Source organism: Heliangelus exortis, chromosome 6 (assembly GCF_036169615.1).
Source record: "Heliangelus exortis chromosome 6, bHelExo1.hap1, whole genome shotgun sequence".
NCBI lineage: Eukaryota > Metazoa > Chordata > Aves > Apodiformes > Trochilidae > Heliangelus > Heliangelus exortis.
The window spans coordinates 9,146,384-9,170,634 of record NC_092427.1 but is presented as its reverse complement, the minus strand read 5'-3'; the positions used below and the strand labels follow the sequence as shown (position 1 = coordinate 9,170,634).

General features: G+C 49.9%; 1 protein-coding gene across 1 annotated transcript; it reads left to right on the top strand.

Moving 5' to 3' along the window:
• The first annotated feature begins 574 nt into the window (after nt 1-574).
• On the top strand, nt 575-4,394 carry EN1 (engrailed homeobox 1). The gene is made up of 2 exons (XM_071746531.1): nt 575-1,325; nt 3,938-4,394. Exons 1-2 carry the CDS (start codon nt 656-658, stop codon nt 4,252-4,254), a joined length of 987 nt encoding a protein of 328 aa, XP_071602632.1. The 5' UTR covers nt 575-655; the 3' UTR covers nt 4,255-4,394.
• Nucleotides 4,395-24,251: the final 19,857 nt, after the last annotated feature.

Genomic DNA, 24,251 nt, shown 5'->3' with positions numbered 1-24,251 from the left:
GCACGGACCGGAGCTGTCAGAGATTTGGCCCTTTTATTTATTTATTTTTAAAATTTTTTTTAAAGAGAAAAAAAAAAAAGGAAAAAAAGGAGGAAAAAAAAATTTTTAAAAATTATAATAATAAACCGGCAAGCAGCACCGGGGACGGGCTCCTCCGGCAGCCCGCGGCGTGGGCAGAGCCCAGCGTGACAGCGGGGCAGCGCTGAGCCGCGGCGGCGGCGGCGGGGAGATGGGCAGATTTTGACGGGTTTTCGGGGGCGGGTTTTTTTGTTTTTTTTTTTTTTCTTAAGGGGGGAGCCGCGGCGTTGCCGCACACCTTTTTTGGGTTTTTTTGTTTTGTTTTGTTTGGGTTTTTTTTTTTTTGGTGGTGGAAATATAAGCTGATCGGGAGAAGAGGGAAAGACCCTCGAGTATCTCCCTGGCTTTGGATCCAGCCGTGCGAGGGGGAGAAAAAAATATCTCAGCTTCAGCCCAACAAGTGGATTTTATTCTTTTTTCCTTTTTTTCTTTCTCCCTCCCCCCTCCCCCCCATTTTTTTTTTCTTTAATTTTTCTTCCCCCTTTTCCACCCCGCCACCCACCGGCAAAGTGGGGTGGGCTTAAAGCGGGTGGGTGGGGGGGAAAAGAGGCAGCGATCTCCGTGGCGGGGGCTGAGCATGGAAGAGCCGCCGGAGGGGCACGGCCACCGAGACGCGGCGCCCGGCCCGGCGAGCAGCGGCAGCGGCAGCGATGGCGAGAGCGTCCCCGTGTCCCCCTGCCCCGCGCCCGCCTCCCCCGCCGCGCCCTGCCCCCTGCCCCTGCCCCGCCGCCGCCACCCGCCGCCACCGCCCCCGCCGCCGCCGCCACCCCACCGCACCACCAACTTTTTCATCGACAACATCCTGAGGCCGGACTTCGGCTGCAAGAAGGAGCCGCCCGCGCCAGCCGGCGGCGGCGGAGGAGGCAGCCGAGAGCGGGACGGAGACCGGGGGCAGAGCTCAGGTAGAGAAAACGTCAACCCGCTGCTGGCCCGGCCGCCCAACCCGCCCTCCCTCCTCTGCCCGGACTCGAACTGCCGTCCCGACGGCTCCGCGCCGCCGCCTCCGCCCGCCGCCGCCGCCGCCAAAGCCAGCCCCGCCGCGGCGGCAGCGGCGGCGTCGGGGGCGGCCAAGCCCCCCGCCGACGGGGGCGAGACTCACCCGGCGAAGTACGGGGAGCACGGCAGCCCCGCCATCCTCCTCATGGGCTCTAATAATGGAGGACCTGTTATAAAGCCCGACTCGCAACAGCCGCTGGTGTGGCCTGCCTGGGTCTACTGCACTAGGTATTCAGACAGACCGTCCTCGGGTAAGGAACCGCGGCGCATCTGGGAGATGTTAAAATCGTGACAAGGTCGCCCTCCTCCCCCGCCCTCCCCCCCTTTCCCCTCTCGCCCCCGTTGCTTTGGCTCCCGGCCTGCTGAAGACCTCGCGTGGGGAGGCGCGGGGAGGAGGGGGGGGTGTCCTGGGTCACCCGGGGCGAGAGGAAACGCGTCCCCCCCCCCCCCCCCCCCCCAGCCCCCCCCACCCCTCCTTCCTCCTCCGACTCTCCCAAATTTGAATGTGACGCAGGGCCCCCGATTCGGCCGCGTTTCGATGCGGGGAGCGAGCCGTTTCCCGTGCCCCCTGCCCGCCTCGCATTGCCGCAGCCCCCAGTGTTTCGCAGCGCGGTGGCGTGGGCTGGGAGCACGGAGAGACCAGGCGGAGGATTCGGCCGCTCCCTTGTTTTCGGTTTTTTCCTCTCTTTATTTTATTTTGTTTTTCCTGGGTTCTGATAGCCGTTTTTGCGTGACGGGTGTAAGGGAAGAGAGACCTGAGCCACATGTTGAGCGGCTGCTGGAGATGCGTGTGTGTGGATGTCTTCTAGGAAGACGAAGAAAAAAGAATTTTTTTTTTTTAGGAAGGTGGCGGAGGGGCTGTTTGTGGGGGCCTCTGCAGCGAGGCATAGTCGGGCAGGCCCTTAGGCCGCGCGTTGCCGCGGGAGCCGGTGCTCTCCGCCGTGGTTTGGGGCCCGGTTCTCGGGGGGAGGATGTGCCTCTGCCCGGGGGCGCCCCGATGAGAGCCGTCTGCTCAGCCCTCCCGGCCCCCGGTCCCTTTTCATGCTCTCCCCTCGCCAGCCCTTTATTTTATCACCGTTAGTTTCTGGTTTTTTAATTGCACTTCTTTTTCGAGAGAAACGGTGGGTGAGGAAAGGGCTCTCCCCATGGCACCCCAGGCTAGCAGGCGGGGATCCGCGGGCCGGGATGGGCTTTTCTATGACGGCCTGGGGGGCGCGGAACCGGCTGCCCCGAGGTCGTTCCGGGAGGTGGGTAGGGCGGCGAGTCCTTCACTGCTCCACGCTGCCCGGCCTGGCTGTTCGTCCCCGGCGGTCAGTGCGTGGCTCCCGGCCGAGCGATTTCCATCCCCCGTTATTGACACGTCCAGCGACTTGAAACTCAGAAAAGCCACTTTGATTGACTGGGGTGATTGATGGAGTGATAGAGCTGTCAGACGGCATGGCCCTTGCTCCTGGCCGGCCCGGCCACGGGTGTTTTCGCTACCGATTCTCAGGGCCGCCGTGCGCCAGGCATTTTCACTTGCGCCTGGACTTCCTTCCCTCCCTTTTCTTCGGGCAGAAGAAATTTATTTCTTCATCTCCTCCCCGAAGCTCCCTAGTCCGGAGGGGAGCAGGGCGAGGGAAAGCTGGCTCGGCTCGGCCGCCTTCTTTGTTGTGCTCGGAACTGCCCGCCAGCCCCGGCCGCTTCTCCCGGCTTCGGGAACGAGCGGGCTGCGGCGGTCGGAGGCGCCGGCACCCTGCTGCAAGGTGCCGGGGCGAAGCGATTCCCTTCCCGCGCCCTCGGCCCCTCCGCCGGCCGGGGAGCATCCCGCCGGGCCCCGTCAGTTTCCTCTCCGGGCCCCGACACTCTTTCCCCCAGGCAGACGCCGCCGAGCTGCGGGGAACCCCCCAGCTCTGGGGAAGGGCTGCGCCGGGAAAGAAGCTTTCGGCCTACTCGGCGGCCGGGAGGCCTGGCCGGCTCCGGCTGTTGCTGGCAGGAGGCTGCGGCTCCGGGGCCGCCCGCCGAGTCTGGCAGCTGTCGGGGGATTTTCGTAGATCCCTTTCCCTGGGGCTTCCTCCCCTCTCTGTTCCCCCCGAGCCGGGCCGGGCTGGCGTGCAAAAGATGGGGGGTAGCCCTCCCATCGGGCGGTTGTACCCGTATTGCGCCGCGGGCTCGGTCTGGTTCCCTGGCGAGCTCAGTGGCACTTCACCTGCCCCCATCCCAGCTTGGGGACGGGGCAACGGAGGGGCATCGCTTTCAGCAGGGGCTCATGGAGGGAGCTGCAGGCAGAGCCGGGGTTCCCCGGCAGGGATCAGCCACCGGAGAGCCAGGGAGCCAGTACAACCCGGACGGCGACAGGGCTCCGGGGTGGCGATGGCAAAGCTCCCTTCGCCCCAGAGTCAGATTTGCTCCTCAAACACAGACCGGGGCAGTAGCTCCCGGCGGTTCCCTGGTGCCGGGTCGCTCGCCCCCCACGCTGCCCGGTGGAGCCGCTACCCAGCCGGAGGGCCGCGGGCCGTGCAGAGGGAGTGTGGCTGGTCCCGGCGGGGCAGGCGGAGAGGAGCCCCGACGTGTGTCGGGGCGGGGGGCGATCGGGGCCCCGCACCCTGCGGCGGGGTCAGCTCGGAGGGGCGGCGGGGGATGCACGGGCGGCTGTGGCCCGGCCTCCCTTCTCTACATCCTTTCCTCCGCCGTGCCGGGACGGCGGTGCCGGGGTTGGGGATAATGTGTATGGGGGGACGACATGGGGGACCGGCAGAAATTCGCCCGTCGGCCATTTTTCCGGAGGCCGGCGGGGCGGGGGCGGTGGTCTGTCGGTCGGTCGGTCGGTCGGTCGGTCGGCGGCGCGGCCCTGCCCAGCGGCGTGTGTGTGCCCTGCCTGCAGGCCCCCGCACCAGGAAGCTGAAGAAGAAGAAGACGGAGAAGGAGGACAAGAGGCCGCGGACGGCGTTCACGGCCGAGCAGCTACAGCGGCTGAAGGCGGAGTTCCAGGCGAACCGGTACATCACGGAGCAGCGGCGGCAGAGCCTGGCCCAGGAGCTCAGCCTCAACGAGTCCCAGATCAAGATCTGGTTCCAGAACAAACGAGCCAAGATCAAGAAGGCGACTGGCATCAAGAACGGGCTGGCGCTGCACCTCATGGCCCAGGGACTCTACAACCACTCCACCACCACCGTGCAGGACAAAGAGGAGAGCGAGTGAGGCAGCACGTCCCCCCCAGCCCTGCGCCGCGGCGCTGGACCGCCGGCCGGGAGGCGGACAGGTGCTATTTAAAAGCAGATCTATTGTCTATCCATAGTATAAGGACTCCGATTAAGAAAAAAAAAAAATAAAATATGAACACTTACAAAAAAAATTATCTCTATATAGCCAAACAGCATATGACCTTGTATATATTTAATTTCAGGTAAGAAATATGTGTAGCGATCTCTATTTGCTGGACAGTTTCTCTCTCCCTTTCTCTCTCTGTCTCTGTTCCCCTCTCTTTTGTTCGTTTTGTTTGCGTTTCTTTTTTTTCTTTTTTTCTTTTTTTTTTTCTTTTTTTCTCTCGGTGTCCGTTGCTCTTGTTTTACAGTAAATGTCCGACTTTCCTGATCTTCGTTTCAGCTTATTTTTTTATGTGTGAATTTCTGTCTGTTTTTTTTCCCCGAGGAAAAAAAAAATAATTCTGATCCACAGACTGCGAGACTGAACCCGCCGCTACAAGCCAAAGATTTTATTATGTTCAGAAATCTGTAGTCTGGAATAAAGTGTAGACTGTGTTCAGGATCCAGGCTGGTTGTAATTCTTTATTTTAGTGAGTGGATGTTTGTGTATATATATGTATACACAAAAATATAATAAATAAATATATATACACACAGAGAACATGCTGTGTATATAGAGCCATTTCGGTGGCATAGTTAGGTTTTGTTTTTCATAGATCAGTACAGCGATTTTTAAACCGTTTGTCCCTTGCTTAAAACCCTGTCTGGTATCTTGGATGTTTTTTCTTTTTTCTTTTTCTTTTTTCCTACCCTCTTAAAAAAAACCCAAACTTTGGCTGTTGTGGTCATGCCTCACCTCATGCATTTTGCTTTTTAACAAGAAAATAAAAAAACAACGCGTAATGATGGTAATAATGTCACCAGCTCCTGCAGGAAAAAATGCAGAAAACGTCTGGACGTTTAGATCTCTGGGATGTGTGGAAACGGAATTTTTCTGTCAGCTCCTTGCCTCGCTGCGAGTGGCTCTGCACCCACACTTCAGTATCCAGCGAGGAGCTCTCCCCGGGCAGGGCAAAACGCGGCGAGGAGAAGATCGGAGCAGTTGCTACTTTGCACCGGGCGCTGCGCCGCAGCTCCTTGGGAGCGCTCCCGGCCCCTGTCCTCCCTTCCCCCTTTTAGGAATGGCGATCCCTTTGCCCCGTGTGCGTTGGAAGCGTGGGGTGCCAGAGGGCCGGCGGGGTTCGCGGCCTGCCGCCCCAGCTCCACGTTTCCACCCAGCCCTCTTAAATCCTCTCTTCGTCCCCACGCCGTCGAGGCGGCTCTGCCCGGGCCCGGATCGCACGGGGGGCTGTCGTGGGGCTTCTCCGATCCGAGGGCGGGCGCTGGGGCTCCGCTGGCCCTGCAAGAGACGGGCCTCCGGGGCGTGTGAGCAGCGGCCAGGCTCCCCGACGGGGATCCCTGTCTGCGTTTCCTCTCCTTTCTCTTTCTTTCTGATTCTCTGGATCCCTCCTCGAGGCCCGCAGCCGGCGGGTCGAAGGGGAGCAGCCGGCAAAGCCGGAGCCAAGGTGAGCCCCGAGCCAGAGGAGCCCCTCTGCTACATTTTGCCCCCCTTCCCCGCCGGGGGACAGGGCAACGTCGAGGCTATGCCCCAGGGGAGCGGGGCCCGATGGGCCGGGGCACGGAGTTGGGTGAGCAGCAGCACCCCCAGCTCGTATCAAGTCTGCTGCTTCCCCTCCACTTCCTATGCTCGCCCCGTCGGAGGTATTAGGAGGTTTCCATCTCTGCAAAGAGAATGGGGAGCAGAAGGGCAGCGGCCTCTGCCATTTTTGTTTGCTTTTTAACTATTCCTTCTTAGTTAGCTGTCACCCACCGCGGATGGAGGCGCAGGCCGGGTTGTCCAGCCCGGCGAGAGCCGAGACCCATGCCCTCAGCACCCACTGCGGGACCCCTCCTCCATCGCGCATCCCACCCCATTCCCGCCCAGCCCAGCCCTTCTCTGTCCGCCGAGGGCTCTGCTCCTCGGTGCAGGCCGAGGAGCCGGGAATACTCGGAAGGTTTAAATAAATGTTGTACAGCGCCATCTAAAGTTCTGCCTTCCTTTCTCCCTTCCCTTTTTTCCACGGGATTGAAACATAAACCTAAATTTTCCGCACCGAGGAGAAGAAAACGTCCTTTAAATTGCCAGCCGCAGCGCTCGAGGGGAAAGTGGCCAGCGAGGGCCCGGTTCCTTCAGAGCCCCTTCCCCTTCACTTGCTGCTGTCGGGGAGACTGGGAAAGATTGACACCCTCACCCCCCAGCTCCATTCTCAGATCACTTCTTTGCCTTTCTCATACACCCGTTGCCTCACACTCCCCTAGAGTTGTGCAGGCGAAAAATGTAATTTCTGCTTTAAAATCGGATAATGTTCCATCCCGAGTGCTGGATCCGGACCTGCCCTGCCGAGAGAACAGGGCACCGACCCGCTCTGATTTCCCCACCCGCAGGACATGGGTGATGCTAAGGCTGGGCTGAGGGGGGTTGTCGAGGCTCCCCGCTCCCCCCTTCCCACCGACCGACCCCTGGGCCCGCTGCCTACCTGCAGCCGGGGACAGGCTCCCGGGCGCGGGGGTCACCGCCGGGTGGGGGCTCCGGAGGAGGGGGAGGGAGATGAAGAGGGGATTCCTCAGCGTGGGGTGTCCGGCCAAGCTCAGTTGAGCTGGACAAGTCAGGAATAAAGACGATGGGGGAAATACAGGGCAGATTAAGGGGAGGCTAAAGAGGATTATTTAAACAAATCAGACTTTTTAATGTAATTATGCTTTTAGGATTTCTCGGCCAGAACAGCTGAGCGGGGAATATGAGGGGAGGTGAGCAGGTCTGCCCTGGTTGGCTCCACGAGTGACCCTTGGCCCCCGGGGGTGCCAGAGGCAGACAGCCCCGTAGGGGATTCTCTCCGGCTGGCAGGTGGGGAGTCCCGGGCGTGCCCCCCCCTTTCAGGGGGCTCAGCACCATCTCCGCAGTGGGCAGCGAAGAGCACAGAGGTAAGAACCGCATTGTCCTTCCCGTCGGAGGGAGAGTAGGCGTGCAGCGCGGGGAGGCAGGGAACAAGCACCAGGGCCCCCTGGCCAGAGAACTGAGGGGTGAACAGGACCCTCGAGTGGGACGGGGGAGACCAAGACAAGTCCAGGCGGAAAAGTGGTATCGCACAACTCCCCGCCCCCATCGGAAATTAAGGTTGTCTCCCCCTTCTCATCTCGACTCACGGGAGGCAGCAGCGCGTTTATGGGGAGTGAATCTCAGCCAACACCCAACAGACGATCCGCTGCCCCCCACCGCCTCTCATTTCTAGTGGAAGGACGCACCAAAGTTCATTTCTTCTTTCAAAGCACCTCGAGAACCGGGCACAACCGCTGACAGGACCCCTGCCTAGGCCCGACGACAACCCCCAGCCCCCTCCCCCGACGGGGGGTGGCCCGACATCCTGCTGCTTTGCATATGCAAATAAAGCATGAGGGAGGAGGGGAAAGCCACGCGTGGTTCCCCCCCCGTCGGTCCCCTCGGGCCGGGGAGCAGATCCCGCTGCCTCCTGTCACGGAGCTTGTTCCTTTGTGCCGCCTTTCGAGGAATCAAAGCAGACACGGTTGTGACACGTAGCCCGGCGGGTCAGAGGTCAGATTTCACAATCCAAATTACAATGATTTCTAATGATGTTTATCTTGAGGGCTCCGACGGCTGGGAGCTTTACAAGAAGGTTCCGCTCCCCTCCCCTCTGCTTGCAGGGCCGTGGGTCCGGGTGGCCCTCGTTTCAGCTCCGGCCGGGGGTGAGATGCGCTGCCCCCGGGGCACCGGGCGCCACGTCCGCCCCGGCCTCTAGGCGTGTGGGTGGAATGGGTGTCGAGGGTCCTGCCCCAGGCTTCCTCTGCATCTCCAGACGCCAGAATTAAGGCAGTGCATATGGCAGTGGTTTATAGTGGATGTTAACAAGCATCGCACCTCTCCCTCGCCATCGGGGAGACTCCGAGGCAGCGCTAACAAGTGACTAAGCGGAGACAGGAGCTCTGCTGGCCAAACTGGCATTTGTCCGGAACCGATCGCGGCTGGGGAAGGGCCTTGCCCCGGCCGCCCACTCCCCTCCCCCCACTTCGAATACCGCAGCCAAGTTTGAAGCCTTCAGCGGAGCCCCGCGGAGGTGGGGGGGGTGGGGGGGCGGGTGGTCCCGGCGGAGAGCTCCCCTCAAGCTGTCGCGCTCCAGGAGAGTCCCAACAGGAGCACGGCCCGGAGCACACCTTCCCGCTCCCCCTGCCCCCCTTCGCCCTCTTCCTCCAAACCCCGGGCTTCCAGCTTGTCGGTGAAGCAGCTTCGACTTAACTTTTATTTTGTTTTACAACAAATAAACGCGGAGCGGTGCGGGGTTTAAAACACAGCTCAAACGGTTTCCGATTAAATCTAAAAGTTTGGAAAAAAGCTTTGCCGAAGGGGGAAGGGCTGAAATTTGAAGGAAAAAGTTAAAAAGTTTGCGTTAAAATAATAATAATAAAAAAATCTGTAACTTTCCCTCTGCTGTGAAGCTGGACACGTAGCTCACGAGTCCCAGCCGCGGGCTGGCTGTTGACAGCAGCGCGCAAGGTGCATCTTCATGCTCTACATCAAACGCCTTTGAAAGAGATTTAAAAGAGTGTATGTAAACTAGCTCATGGAGCTCTTTCTTCCGGTTGAGCAAGTCGGTGAACCAGACTTTGCTGGGAGTAGAAGTCCCTTGCTCTGAGATTTGATCTGCACTGCACCAGGTGAGCAACCCTTACATTAAAAAAGAGTTTCTTTGTTTGTTCTTGGTCACTTCGTCAGTTCGGGGATAAAGAGGATGCGAATAAAAACTTTGTTGGCTGCGGGAGTGGGGGAGATTTTAGGAGGACAGGGCTGCGAAGTCGAGCTTTGTGAGGCCCGTGGCCACCCCAGAGCGATGCTGGTGCTGACGGGGCCGTGGTGGGGGATTCGGCGGAGCGGTGGTGGCGGGCTCGGCGTGAGCACAGAAAGGATCCTCCGCGCCAGGGTGATGCAGGGGCACAAGGCGGGCCGGGGCATAATTCGGGTTATTTTTTTCTTTTTCCCTTTCTCATCCTCCGTTGGGCTGCTCGGAGCCGTCGGGCTCCGAGACTAACGGGGTCCCACCAGAAGTGAAGGCAGCCCCGACGCCGGGAGCTGCCGGGGTAACACGGACGCTGCCCCCCTGCTCAGCGGCCGCATCCGAGCACACCCCTGCCAGGCGGGGAGAGCCCTTCCCGCTCCCTAGCAAAGCTCCAGAGTTTGCCAGGGCAGGGCAGACCCGCCTGGCAGCGATCACCCGAGCATTGCATCGACCTGGGGGGGCAGGAAGGACAGAGAAGGACGAAGAAGGGGGCAGGCAGCACCCCGGGGGGCCACGGACGCCTCCCGCCCCGCTCAGCCGGAATGTGATTGCGCGGGAAAGGGCTGCTATCGCCCTGGGGCCGTGTCGGACTGGACCGAGCCCCACCGAACCCTTCATGCCTCCCGCCCCCCCGGTGCCCACGGGGATGATCCCTGCCTGCTTCTCGGAGTCTCTGCGAGGGCATGCTGCCCCCCGAGAAAGCACAGCAGGGACCTGAGGACCGGTGGCAATAAAGGGGTACTTTTTTCTCTCTCCCTTCCTTTTTTTGAATGTCAGGTTTAAAAGAACATACACTCCACTCCCTTTTCACCCTGTCCCCCAGCCTGGATGGATGCAGGCTCTCTCACAGCGGGCAGCAAGGTTCGGGGACCCTGTGGGAGACGCTGGTGCTCTCAGGTGTCCCCTAATGACAACAGAGTTATTAAGAAATAAGTGGAGGAGGAAATGCACCTGCTGGCTGGGCCAGGGAGACAGGATGGGGTTAAACTTAAACCCCAGGATTTGGATTGAAGGGAGATGATGTAGACTGTGCTCTGGTGGATCCCTTCAGCTACAAAAAAAAAAAAAAAAAAAAAAAAAAAAAAAAAAAAAAAGGCATGGGAAATAATATTACCTTTAAGATCAGTCCCGTTTTTAGTTTTGTTGGTTTTTTTTTTTTTTTCTTCCAGAGAACAATGCGTGCCTTATCTCCCACTGACTAAATAAATCATAATTGCCCGACAGTTACCCATTACAATAAACTTGACCAGATCTTCCAACAATTAGTTACGCGTTCTCTCAGCTCTGGTAAAAGTCTTGTTTAATGTGATGAATGTTAAAATAAGCTACCCTTGAATGTATTTTGGAAGATCTTTATTGGAAAAATACGAGTATTTAAGCCTCTTAAGGAGATGAATCCATAATGAAAGGGGATGGCTGGTAAAAGATAAGACTAGATACAGCACTAGATTTTTGGATATCAAATGAAATGCCAACTGAATCATGGGGCTTGGTGTCTTCCTGAAGCTCCAGTGCAGCTATTAAAAAAAATTTAAATATGTACCCTTTGACTTCAGCAGACAGGCACTGGCTCCAGTTTTGCTGCAGAAAGCTGTCCTTTCCAAACCTGATCCTTCCAGATTTGCCCTTTCCATTGGCAGATTCAACTCTCTGAAATGCTGTCTGGGACTGACACCTCGGGTACTGCAGTGCTCTCTTCTTAGGGGATGCTGCAGCAGCACCTGGAGACCAGCTGAGGAGGAGCTCCACATCAGGCCAGGCTGGGGGAAAGCATGTGTTGCCCATCAACATTTAGGAGACAACAGTCAGTGCTTTGGATGGAAAAGAGAGGCTTGGTGTGAAGCTTGCTCATGCTAGCAGAGAGGAGGAAAAATTCTTGTCTTGGAGCACTCCTGACTCCAGCTCCTCACACATCAGAGTCCAGTGTTGTTTGCAAGAGCTCAGGGCTAATTTTGTAGTCAGGGACATCCATGGAAGCTGCTGCCAAGCCATGGAATTGCAGGACAAGAGCAGAGCAGAAGTCTCAAGCATGCCAATAGCCCTGAGAGCTGGTCCCAGGAGATATTCTTCAGCAAACCAGGGTAGACCTTAGCACAGTTGATGACCTTTACTTTGATTAAGAAAAGTTTCATTATCTTTTTTTTGGTTGTTGTTCCTTGGGAAGGGCTGAATTTTTCCTCAGGATTTCCCCACTGGTGTGTTCCTAGGTTATTGATCTGTCTACATTTGTATGATAGGTCCTGGGCTGGATATTCTGGTTCTCCCCTTGGGAAAACAAGCAGGAGCTTCACTAAGGCCCCTATCTGCAGGTGCTGTGAATCAGCATTAGGCTCTGGAGTGGGCAGAGCAAATTCTGTTCTTGTTGGTAAGAGCAGGTCTCTGACTTGGGCAAGGCTCCAGGGCCAGCCTCCCATCAGGAGATAGCACTGGGAAATTTCTTGCACATTTTCCACCTATGCCCGTTGCACAGTGATGGGTATCTTGGTGCAGCCCAGGTCTCGATGTTAATGTCACTGTGTCATCTTCTCCTGTCCTTCACGCTTCTGGGGAAGCTGGTGAAGAGCTGTGAATATGGAAAAACAGGTAGGGAATTTCACAATGGAGGTTCACAGCTTGGAGCAAGAAGGAACTAAATGTTAGAGCAGCAGCCTAGAGGTTTCACATTCAGGCTTTAACTTCTATATGTCTTTTTACATGTGGGGTCATATATTTCAAGTAGATTTCTGGATCAATTTAAGGTTGTTTTGGGCTCTCTCCCTTAAGTAAAAACACATGAGAGCCATGCTTTCTTGTGGAAATGAGCATAAATATGGATCTGTTTCTGTAGTGGTTTAACATGCAGCTGAGTTTACTCCAGAAAATGTCTGTTATAGGATGCATCATATAAATATATATTGAGTCACATCTTAGATACTGGTCATGTCTTCCATAGATAATAATACCAGTTTGGGGTTATTACAGGTTCTGTGATGTAGCTGTTTCATATTTGACTTTTTAAAATATGTTCCACTTACTGGTAGACCACACAAGCTCTATGGAGGACACCTGGTATCTATTAGATTGTTTCAGTCTGTGGAACAAAGCTAATCTGATAGGACTAGTGAAGTTGGGAGTTTTGCCATTGATTTCAATGGCAGCAGGATGGGACTCAGAAGGCTGGACCGTAAAAACACAGCTCCATATGATTTTATTCATATCTAGCCTGTCAGGAATAAAACCCCACCAGCCAGAAGTCAGGGGAGCTGTGCTGCACTAAGGTGCACACACACACAAGATTGCAAGCAGAGACAAACCACATGCACACGCAGGGTTTGCCAAATTTCACCTGAGGATTTCATTTAAAAACGAGCATCAGCTTAGCCTGAGCTACAACAATAGATTAGCGGCCTGAATATTGCTGGAGGTAGGATAAATCCTGGCAAAAATAATAGGCATGTAGGTGTGCCAGCAGAAAGTGGAGCACTCCTCTCTCTGTGCCTTGCATATTTGTACCTCTCTGAGCATCCAGGTGAAGGTGCGGTTTCAATCAGAAGTCCCAAGCACCTGATCCTCCCACCCAGGGTCATTGTGGGGAATCACAGGGCAGGGACAAGCTCCAACTTCCCAGGGAGGTTAATAGCATAGCTGTAAGATTTTCCCCAAAAGAGTGACCCCCAGGGTGCTGCAGAAACATTCAGGATCCTGCAGATCCCCTTTAATCCATTAACTCTTGACCACTGCTTGAAATTCCTGGGTGCTCCCCTCACTGCCCCCTGAATCCCATCACAGAATTTGCTTGGAAAGCAGTGTCCTGAATGGGGAGCTGGTTTAAAGCAGTTTAGCTCTGCTGGTTTCACTGCTGAACAGGAAGGTGAATGCAGACAGCATGGGTTTCCTTTCCTTGTACACTGGTTTACCCCAGCTCCAGATCAGTGGTAATGCTGACAGCAGCATCCAGCCCATGCTTCTGCCTGTGCTGTGGATTTGTGTGCTTAGATACATATTACTCAGGCATTTGGTTTTGCCATCCTGAGCTCGAAAAGTTACTTGAAAGCTTTGTTTAAAATTACAGTTGCCTGTCAGGCTTCAAGCTCTTCTGTATATCAAAGAAATCATTAAGAATGATTTATGAAACCATGTACATGACTGAACATGAATGACATCATTATTGTTATGACTATGTATCAGGGGCCAAATCCTATTTGTGGTTTTTTTTAAGAACTCCTTTATTTTGGGTTCTTTCTAAATAACAGCAGTGATCCTGAGCACTGAATTTAGCATTTTTGTGTCTGGCAAAATTGTCCTTGAAATCAGTAGGAATTTTGTGTCTGTGAAGCTACAAGTAAATCAGGGCTTCAGGATCTATTTGTAGGAATCTAGGAGTTTAATTTAATTTAGTATGCACTTGCAGGGAGAATTCAAGCTCTAAAAATAAATTTGACCCTTCCCTGTGTATAGAATGGAAGAAGATGGACCTGGATACAACTTCTGGAGTCATTTGGCCCAACCCTTTGTATTCCACAGAGTAAAGGCTGCATTAATCCAGCCCTAAAACTCTATGTTATCTTTTGTATCTCTACTGCTGGTGCTTTAATTGTCTCCAACAGGCAGCTCCTGTGCTTGCTGGGACAGCAGTGATCAGCTGTACCACTGAAATTCTTTGTGTGCTGCTGATTTTGCAAAGATTCTTTCATTTAGGACAAACCACAGAAAAATATTTGTGCATTAATTTTTTTTTGTCATTTAAATAAAATAAAAATTAATATAGATCCACAGGAACCTCAGTAACTCTTTTAGTTAAATAATAGAATTAAATTTGTACTAATTTTTGTTAAAGCATTCCTGTTAAAGGTTTTATAATGATTTCTGAGTAAGCCAAGTACTAGAATAGACCTGCTTTTCACATTGGCCAGAAATCCTTCTTTGGACCTGTATTTTGGGTAAGAGAACAGCGAATTAATCCAATTTGGGCTTATGTAAGAGTAGCAAACTAATTACAAATTCACAGAATTTATTATTTGCCACAGAGTTATTGAAATCATTCTGTGACCATTTTAAATAGCCCTAGAAGGAAGAAAAATCTCTAAAGCTGGAGGCCAGAGCCGCACCAGTTTTCAGCAATCCACAGGTCCTGGGAGTACAAAGCCATCTGCAGAGCCAGCCCTGGTTCAGAATAACTCCATCTCCTGCATTCCTGGCACACCACAACAAAAGACAATAAATGGAGTCAGGTTTTGTTGGGTCCAGTCAGCTCTGGCTACTGTGCTGTGGGCTCAATGGTTTGCTTCACACAAATGCAGGATGGGACTCAATATATGCCTGCTTTTTTTTTTTTTTTTTTTTTCTTTATCCTGCCCCTCCATCCCACCCCCCCCCCTTTTTTTTTTTTTAATGTCTGTAGGAAGAAAAAGGTGCTCCATAATTTCTGGGCTCAGCACCCCAAATTGCAGCTTATGGTGCTGCTTTGCTGTCTTGCACAATCTCAGCCTGAAACACATCTGCATCTGAAGCACTTTGGGGTTGCTGAGGGCAGGGGGTGCAGTGTTATTGGAAGGGACCTTATGGGAGAAAAGTTGCAAACCTCGGGGCCCGATTCTGACCCTTTTGAACTTCATAGGAGTTGTTGCATAGGGAGGAAGCTCGTGTGCTGTCCGTGCAGAGGCATTAAGCTTAAAAGCAAGGGGTTTAAAAGGCTGCATTGTTTCTTGCTTGTACTCATAGTTTCTCATGCAAAGTTCTATATATTCTTTCACAATAAATACATGAAACAGTTAATCCAATGTTATATTGTTTAGTAATATTTTACTTGCAAATGACCATCATTTCTTCTCTGCTCTGTTTGTTCTTCTGAATGTCTGTTTTATATGCTGGAAATGGGAGAGCTATTCTTTTAATGCCCATTTCTTTCTGATGATAATCGTTCTTTCTGGCAAATGCTGTGACTCACAGCCAGTCTATATTTTCGATCAGTAAATATTGAACCACAAAGGCAAGGAAGGTCTGAGCTATGATACGGTTAAAACAAACAAATAGAAACCAGCCCACTTTTTTTGTTATATTTCTATTATTTTCTGGATAGATGTGCCTTCCTCTGAGCTGCTTCTAAATTATTGGCTAGCTTACCCTGGAGGGGATGTAAGCCTGACTTTTTTTGATAGCAGCTACAGTGGGGAGGACAGGAACCCCGTGGGTTGGTGGCTAATGCCCTGCCTGCTTCTGCCTTACCGTGGGGGGCAAGCTGGCTGGCAGGGGTCCCCAGGGTGGCACTTGGGTGGCTCCCTGTGGGTGTCAGGACGGTGGCCCACGGCGTGATGCTGGGCATCACTCAGCACTGGAGCACTGGGCTGGCCTCACCAGTGTGATTTTGCTGTGGGTTTTTTGGGGCTGGGGGGAAGCTGGTGTCCGAGGTCTGGGGCAAGGCAGTCCCTGCTGTGGGTTCAGTGTCGTGGTAATCCCCTTCTCCTGGTGATGCCCAATCGCAGAGACAACCACCGGGCCAAATCCCCAGCCCTTACTGAGGCAAAATACCATTGACTTTAATGAGCGTTTGCAGGGAGATTTCGGATAAGGCAATGTGGACTTTTGTCTGCGTGAGGACTGAAGGATTTGTCCTACAGTCTTTTACAGTATGAGGTTAATCAACATGCAGGAAATTCCCACACCCTGTAAAGGGCTCTATTGTACCTTTTTTCGACAGGAATCTCTGCTAAAGCATTTGGTCTTTTGCTAAAAAGCTGTGGGTATGATATGAACCAAAGCAACCCCAAGTCAGTTAACAGGATCTTCCCAGGAAAAATAAAAAAAGCAATAAATAAAAGCCCACCCCCCTCCCAAAAAAAAGCAAAAAAAAAAAAAAAAAAGCAACCTGGATAATTCAATGGGAGCCAGGGGTGGAAGTGCCTGCTCCTGCCCTCATTAACATCAATGGGAGTTTCCCCATTGATGGAGCCCATTCAGCGGGAGAGGAACCAGGCTACTATACAGTAGCATTTTAAATTATATTCAAAGGTCACTTAAATTATATGGTCACTTTAAAACTGCTCTCCAGAAACCTGAGTAATATTCAGTTATGCTGGGCACTTGCCTGAAAGTGTCAATTAGGATCTCTTTGGATTCATTCACTTTTGAAAAAGCCAGTTGGCATCAGCAGCTTGTTGTAGGAGCTGCTGCAGTCTAAGGTGTTAAAATGAAGCATTTGTTTTTGAAATGACCTATAAAGCCTGTCAGCATTTGCAATCCAGCTTGTGAGTGGTTGTGCAAGGCAGACTGTTTGATGTCCAGGCGGATAGTTTGCCACCTTGGGCAGGATCCAAGTTTTTCAGGGAGCTGAAATTATCACCGGGGTGGTATAGAAATACTAACGTTTGCCAACATGGAGTATTGATGGAGACACCACCCTATAAATAATCTATTCCTCCTTCAGTGGTATGAGATTCTGGAAATAATATTCTCCATTATGAATTAAAGGTGTCGAAGAATAGGTTAGAAAATGCAACCACAGCCAAATGCTCACCTGCTAATGCAGGCACAGCTTGCCTTGTAAACAAGTCAGCTGTGCTTTCCTTGTCTGGTATTATAGCTACAAGAAGCAGTAAACAGCCTAAATAAAGCATTAATTCTCAGCCTTATCACTTACAGATCCATTATGCCTTCATATAATTTCCTAACATTTATCTAGATGAACTAAACGTTACAGAAAATTTAAAGGTGGTAAACATGTTGCTGAATTATTCTGTGCGTGCTGGGAAAGTAGCTCGTGGCAGAATTGAATTATTTAATATTATTTTCCAGTACCGTGTAGACGAAGTATAAGCTTCATTTTTGGATTATGATTTGTATTATGAAATGCTTATCAAGTGTTTTCCAAAGATTAGTTTAGTTTTAATTAAATAAACCTTTCTCAGGAGAAAGCTCCCAACTACTCTTCGTACCCAGAGGCTACCGTACTTGTTGTTTTTAATTATTTTTCACTGTTACCCAAACTGCTTTGGGTACTCCTGCCCAATTAAATCAAAGACACGGGCTTCTTATACACAATATGTTTAATATTTAATTTTAATTAAATTAATTAAATTGTTTATTTAATTTTATGTGCATTATTGTGCACGGAGCAATGCAAAATTTATGATAGGAAGAATTTGTGGGAGCTTTCAAACAAGCTAATTACTGAGGTAAAAAGAGACTTCTTCCCTCTTCCCAGGGAATAGGCATTCAACCATAAGGAGATAACAAAAACTGGAGTTGTTTGGATAAAATAATAGGTGGCTGCACTGCATGAAGAATCATTTGTTTTACCTTACTTTATCTTGTAACCATGTATACTTGATCATATTGTCATAGATTTGACAACAGCTTTCTCCCCCAGTTGTCTTGGGCAGGTAATCAAGTATTTATCAGGGTAAATAAACCTAAAGCTATAATATAAAAGTGTTTGAAACATTAAGAATCAGCAACTCATGTGCCACAGATATATATTTATTTGGTCAGATCCCGAGTCATTTTTCTTCCCAACCCATTTATCTCCCAGGTAATCTTTATGAGAGCTGCTGCTTATTAAAAGGAGTCTCAAATAATAAAAGCCTTATTTTTTTTTTTTTCCACTGGGTGGGGGGTGCAGTTTATTTGTTGTAATAGTTGTTTTTTTTTCTAATGAAGTTTTTCTTTTTTACTGAAACAAGCAGTACAGTATTTTTGGGATGCTGTTTTAACCTGGTAATGTGTTGTTTTGAGAAGGTCACTGATGCCAGGTATAGATGGAGGCAGAAAGCTTTTTTCATGTGACCTTGATGCAACTTATTTCTGCACAAAGTTAATAAGCACAAACCCAATAAAAATGCCTACTTGCTAACAGGATTTATACCAAAGCATCTCACGAGCCTCTCCTCTGTGCATGAAAATCCCCACGTAGAGGCTGTGGGGACCCATCCAGGGCCCACTCCACACAGTAGGAGTCTTTCCATCGATGCCAGGGGGGTTTCAACCCTCTGGGGCTGATTTCTTAATGCTTGACATGGTGTTCACTCCTCTCTGCATTCATCAGGAAGGCAGCTCCAAGGAGGAGAGAGCAGGATCAGGCCCCTGTGCTGCTAGGGTCCTGGAGATGCAAATATGACCATCCTGCCAGAGCAAGATGTAGGTCCTTTTGGGGAAAAAAGTAAACATGGGAAATTGTTTTAGCAAGTAGAATGCGTTTTATGAACTCAATAGATGTGCAAAGTGGTGGTGGGTATCATCCCTTTCCCTGTTTAAGGGTTAAGAGAGAGTTCAGAGTGAAATAGTAACACATTACTTCTCTGAGTATTGTGACAATTAAAACAAATATAAATAAATGTATTCACAGGAATTATTCATATAATAATTAACAGCTCCTCAGCCCCAAGAGCAGAACGGCTAAAAACAATCTTTCCTGTATGTTAGAGATATTCGTAGAGCAATAGTTTTATTTCAGCAGATTAAATAGTAACATAAAAGTAGCTGATGATGCAGTAAATTAAAAATCAGACTGGGGTCGACTTTACAGCAGCTTTTTTTAGTCTAATACAATTACCCATTACTGGCTAAACATTAGTTTTAAATCAACAGCAGTTGTCACAAAGAATTTTCTCTTAAAATTAATACTGGGAGAATCTAAAATGAGAGCAATATTACCGGATACACAAAGCCTGAAGAAATCTTAATACTGAAGGAACACACATCATAAAGACTCATCCAGATATAATTTTTTTTTTTCCCCTGCAGTCTCTATTCCTGGGTAGACCCAGGCAGAATGATACATATTGTGCTCCTGCCTGATGTACGTGTGTACACCAGGAGAGGAATCTGATTGAATTCACAGAAATTCAGCCTCACCTCGGAGTGATTTGGCTTAAAGGAGAGAAGTGAATGAGAAATGAGGCTGGGGCTAAACCCTGTGCAGCAGTACTGTGGCACAACGGGCTTAACCCCCACCCCCCCAGGGCTTGGTGTTTTTTCACATTTTCTGATGCCCAAGTGTACAGGGCTGGGTTACTGAGGAGAGGACACCCAGGTATTTCCAGCCCCTTCTTAAGATATTCTGGGCAATACAGGAAATGTTACAGCCTTCTGAGTCTTTGCCATGGCAATGGGAAGAGGTTTAGTGCTATGAATGGAATGGGAAAAGGCTGTGTGATGCTGGAGACTGGGGGGTGAGTGGGGAGACTGGGGGTGCCATGGGGTCCCTGGGAAGCATTGGGGGATCCTTTATGCAGCTCCCCATGGCTGGCACCAACACAGCACTTGGACCAGAATCGTTGCCAGATACCGTGACAAGAATGGTTGCAAAACAGGCATTTTGGGATAATTGTTTTTCCTTCCCTCCTCAGGAGGACCTGAGAGGAGACTAAAAAAAAAAGGACGAGTATATCAAGCTAACGTGGCATATTCAGAGTGGGACATCTCACTGGTATAAAGAAATGTTTTTTACCAGCCACAAAGACAGGCAGAAGCTGTTGTCAGTGCTCCCATGCAATAAAGCAGGGAGAGGCTCGGAAATAAGGTTCATGATGTAAATCAGGGCGGGCAACTGCAAGGAAGAGGTAGCTATATGATTTACAGAGTAAATTACTGGCTTCACTAGATTTCATTATCTTCACCAAACGGTTCTTTATATTTCAGTGTGTTTATATTTTATTCAGAGACCTTTTTGGGAAGGAGGCTGAGTGTGCACGCCGTCGCCATTTCCTTGGATGTGTGCAGGGTTCCTGGAGTTATTTATAAAGGCAAACTTTGACTTTTATAGACAGGGCAAGATTATTTTCCCTAGCTAAATATATGTTTTAGTAAGTGTGCTAAAGGTACTTTAATATACGGGCCTGTTATCCGATGAGCTTACTGCAACAGCTGCTATTTATCCATGACAGCACACTGCTCTAAGATTGATGGGTGGAGGACTTGGAGGAGCCAGAGCCTGGGAGACCCTGCCCTGGCACCCTGGGCTTTCCCAGCTGCTGCCCCATACATGGCCAGCATGGCAAATACTGGCAGGTCAGGCCATTGCCACCATCTGACTGTGCTGCATTGCTGTGGCCATCCCTGGCCAAAATGGAGCCAGGGAGCTGTGGGAAACAGTGTTGCTTGGTCCCAGTGCTATTGCTTATTGCATGGAGGAACCAAAGGGAGTTGATGGCTGAGCATTAGGAAGATGCATGCTGTGGGATTTCTCCAGGCTCAAAATGTGGGTAGAGACCTCCCAAGAAGGGAGGTGAAGCAAAGGGAGATTGAGAGGGTGGAGGGTTTGATAGGAAAACCCAGAACCAGCTTTGACTTCTTGCTCAGACAACTCATCCCTTTGTATTGGTCTCTCTCATGGGCATAACTACACTGTGTGTTGATGCTGTATTTAATTTCTTTTGTATCCCACACTGTCCATTTCCCTTCCCTTCGTCCATATCATCATCTGCAGTGTTAACCAAACTCACCTGCCCTTTCTGCAGGGAAATCCCGGGCCTCTGGCAGCACCCATTTCCCCAGCCTCTCCTATAGACACAGCTTCACTCCCACAGCCCTGGTCATTGAGGGGGTCACCTCCTGGTGCACAAATCCATCTAAGTGACAGCATGAAGTTCCAGGTCAGTGCCTCAGAGCTGCTGTGTGACACCTGTTCCTTCCTGGGACTAGTGCCTGTCTGGTGAAGTGAGGATGAGGATAAAGGGGGACATCTTGGTGCTGGCATTCCATGAGCCCCAGGTGCACCTATTTTCTGCACCTCCCTGTGAGTGTGAACAAATTCTGTGTGACTTGGCATCTGAGTTAGGACTAGGGGTTTAAGGAAGGGTAATCTTGTGCTGGTAGAGCTCCACCTTAGCCGTTTAGATCCACCATGTAAATGCCAATAGTTCCAGCATGGCCACCTCAAACTGCAACAGCAAAGCTGTGTGTTTTACCACAATGCAGCCTACACTATTTAACAGAAAAAAACCCTCATATATGTAAGGGTTTTACAGAAGAATCTATGTGATTGATGCATTTTAAAGAAAATAAACTTTAAAACTGACTTAGAACAGCACTTCTGGACTTATAAAGGCTATGAATTTAGAATGGTAACAAGGAGCCTTTTTTTAGCTCTGCATCTCTCTGTCCAGTGGGTGAGCTTCATTACAGAGATTTTGGAGCATTTCATAGTGTATTTATCATTACAGATGTTTGATGAAGTGGAGCAATTTAATTATTCCCATTTTTCAGCAGAGGAGCTGAGGAATAGAGAGCTAAATGATTTGCCCAAAGTTGTACAAGAAGTCTGTGGCAGAGAAAAGCTTTGCCCTGGGGCTTTCCTGCAAGACATTATTAAGTCTCAACTTCAAAGATGGGACATTTCGATACACGAAACAACTGCTACTGCTCTAGGATGGAGTTTACCTTGGCTGCCTCAGCTTCAGGCCAGCATAATTCGTGGTAGACAAGTGTAAATTTATTATTCTTGGGGAAAAATGAAATAGAGACTGAGACTAGGCTAAAACCTGAAGAAACTGATGGGTGGGAGTCAGAGGCTTCTGATGAATTTATTTCACCTCTATGTAGGTAGATAGAGCTACCTCTCAGTGAGGGTAGGGCTGTAAAATATGTCCCATGAGGTTACAGGTGTGTATGTGCCCCTGCACATGTGTTTCTGTTCATCTGTTCTATCTTTTTAACCATTTTGGTCGTGCTCTGTCTGTTCCTTGCAACCTTTAAAATGTGTTTCCATAGGCAGAAGCCTTGCACACCAGGTTTAAATCCCGAAGTAATTTTGTTTTGTTCACAGTGGAGTTATTAAGCCCTTGTAATACAGGTTTACAGCCCAAGTGCTGACAGACTTAATTTCAAGAGCAATGTGATTAGGGCAATGTGCAAGGTAGTGCTGTACCTTTATTAGCTGTGACACTGGTGTAAGTTCAGCCGACTGAAGAGAAAACAACACTCAGGCAAACAAACAAACAAACAAACAAACCTCCTCCATCAGCAGACAAATTCTGCTTTTGCAGACACGCGTTAGGGGATGTGTGATGCCAAGCAAATTCCAGACCGGCAGAGGTTCACCTGGGCCTTTTGCTAATATTTATTTTATGACACATTATAACTACTGTGTGTTACTGTTGCTATGAACCCCAGGGAAATAAAACTGGAATCGGTGTTGTGGTGATAGCAAGAGGTCACAACTTTATTAAACGGGAAAGCCGGCGTCGGAGGCGCAGGCAGGAGCGGTGGGTGCTGCCCCAGGGCAGCCAGGCTCCCTGTCTGGCATCTCCGTGTCCCTCTGGCCAGGACGGGCAATCCTGCTTGTGTCCCCATGCTTTGCACCTGCTCGTGTCCACCCAAACCAGCAAAAATGTCCCCGTGCCAGTTTCAGCTGAGCGCAGGGAGCTGTGCCCCACGCAGCTGGGGAGGGGGGGTCATTCGCAGATGTTGCTCTGAGGAAAGCTGCAGAGGGAAGGGAAAATTAAAGAAAAGAATTATTCTCCATTAAAAAAATTCCCTGGGAGTGTTAATCAGCTGTGTGTTTTGTTCCAGGTTGTTTGCCTGGCTCTTCATTCCAGGTTGTTTTTCCTTTGGTATCACAAGGCTGGCGATGCCTGAGTGTGTGTGCCTCTTCAGACACAGGTGCTGGTAAAGTGAATACAAGCATGAGCCCTTGTCTTCAAAACAAGTGGGTATAGAATAAGAAAATGCTCTTCATTTTTTTTATTGAGATGCTAAAACCCAAATCTAATCAGTCTGAATACCATTCTTATTAAAATCCTCTATTCCCTTTCTTTTGGATCAAAACCTGCTATAGTCCTTCCCTAAATATTAATCATTTGTCTTCTGGGACCACGTTCATTTTCCATTTTGTTCTTCTACCAGCATTTTTAGGGACTGAATAATTGTTCTCTGGAAACAATTATAAACCTGGTTAACTCTTCTCCTGCCCACCTTCTCTTCCAAGTGCATTACTTTGTCCTGGTTTTAATGGACATAAGTCTGGTCTCTCATTCCCTCGTTGTCTGAGGACTGAGAACTCACATGTTAAAAAAAAAAAAAAGGAAGGCAAATTAATACCTTTTTCAATTTTTTCTGAAGTCAGTGATTTTATATGGGCGTTTCTATGGGACAGTGGAGTGAGAAATGTGAGGCAAAAGTAAACATCAAGGACAGAGTGGTTGAACTGGTGGGCTCTTATTGATCCTTGCTTCTCAATCGGGAACTTAACAGCTCTCTGTAGTTAGAGCATTCATTTACTTTTTCTTCTTTTTTTTTAATCTACTACAGAAGAAAATGGAGTTTCTTATCTTTTCTAACTCAGTGTGTGCTCTCCCCAGATCTCCTTCTGGGAAATGCTTATCTGTTCAAGAGTCCTGAGTAGAAGAGGATGAGTCACAAAATTCCATTTTGAATACTAGACACATCCAGAAACAGAAGACGTAACCTCCATCCTCCTGTCTTTAATTTTCAGCTCTAATATAGACATATTTTCCCCACAGTTATGAAAGAACAGCAATGTGAAGGATGACTTGGAAGTAGAGGTCTTTGCCTGAGTGATGATAACAATATTTTGCTAAGAGATAACAGGGTTATTCCTTTTCCTTCACTGCAGCAAAGGCACGTGTTATTTCTGAAAGTGTGGAGTTAAATGCCCAAAGCCAGCAAGTGTGAAGCAAAAATCACTCTGAAGTTTCTGGCTCTTCAGGGTTCAGATCTTAGAAGCCAAAACTCAGATCCAATAAAGGGAATTAAGAATCTCAATACTAATGAACTATTGTAGGATACAATAGTCAGCTCCAGGGGTCCTGCTATCCTAGGGCATCAAAGGATGTTACAAAGCTACTGCCTGAGTTTGTCCTATTAGGAGAAGGATATCTTTGCATTGACAGTAAACTCTTTTGATATTTTGATTAAAATTTATGAAGCTCTGTAATCATCTGTTCTTGCCACTCATTGCCATTATGATCCCTAAATGCTCTCTTCAGTGATTTCCCCCTTCTCAAAGGTTTCTGTGGTATTCAGATCATCTCTGTCTGAAAAAGTGGGAGGACAGAACATTTGTGAAGGCACTCTAGCTCCTAATTGGAGTGATGGTCGCATAAAGGGCTCTGGAAACAATACATTGTGTTTAGGAATGAGGCCAAGAAGGGGCTGCTGAGCCCTTCAGGAT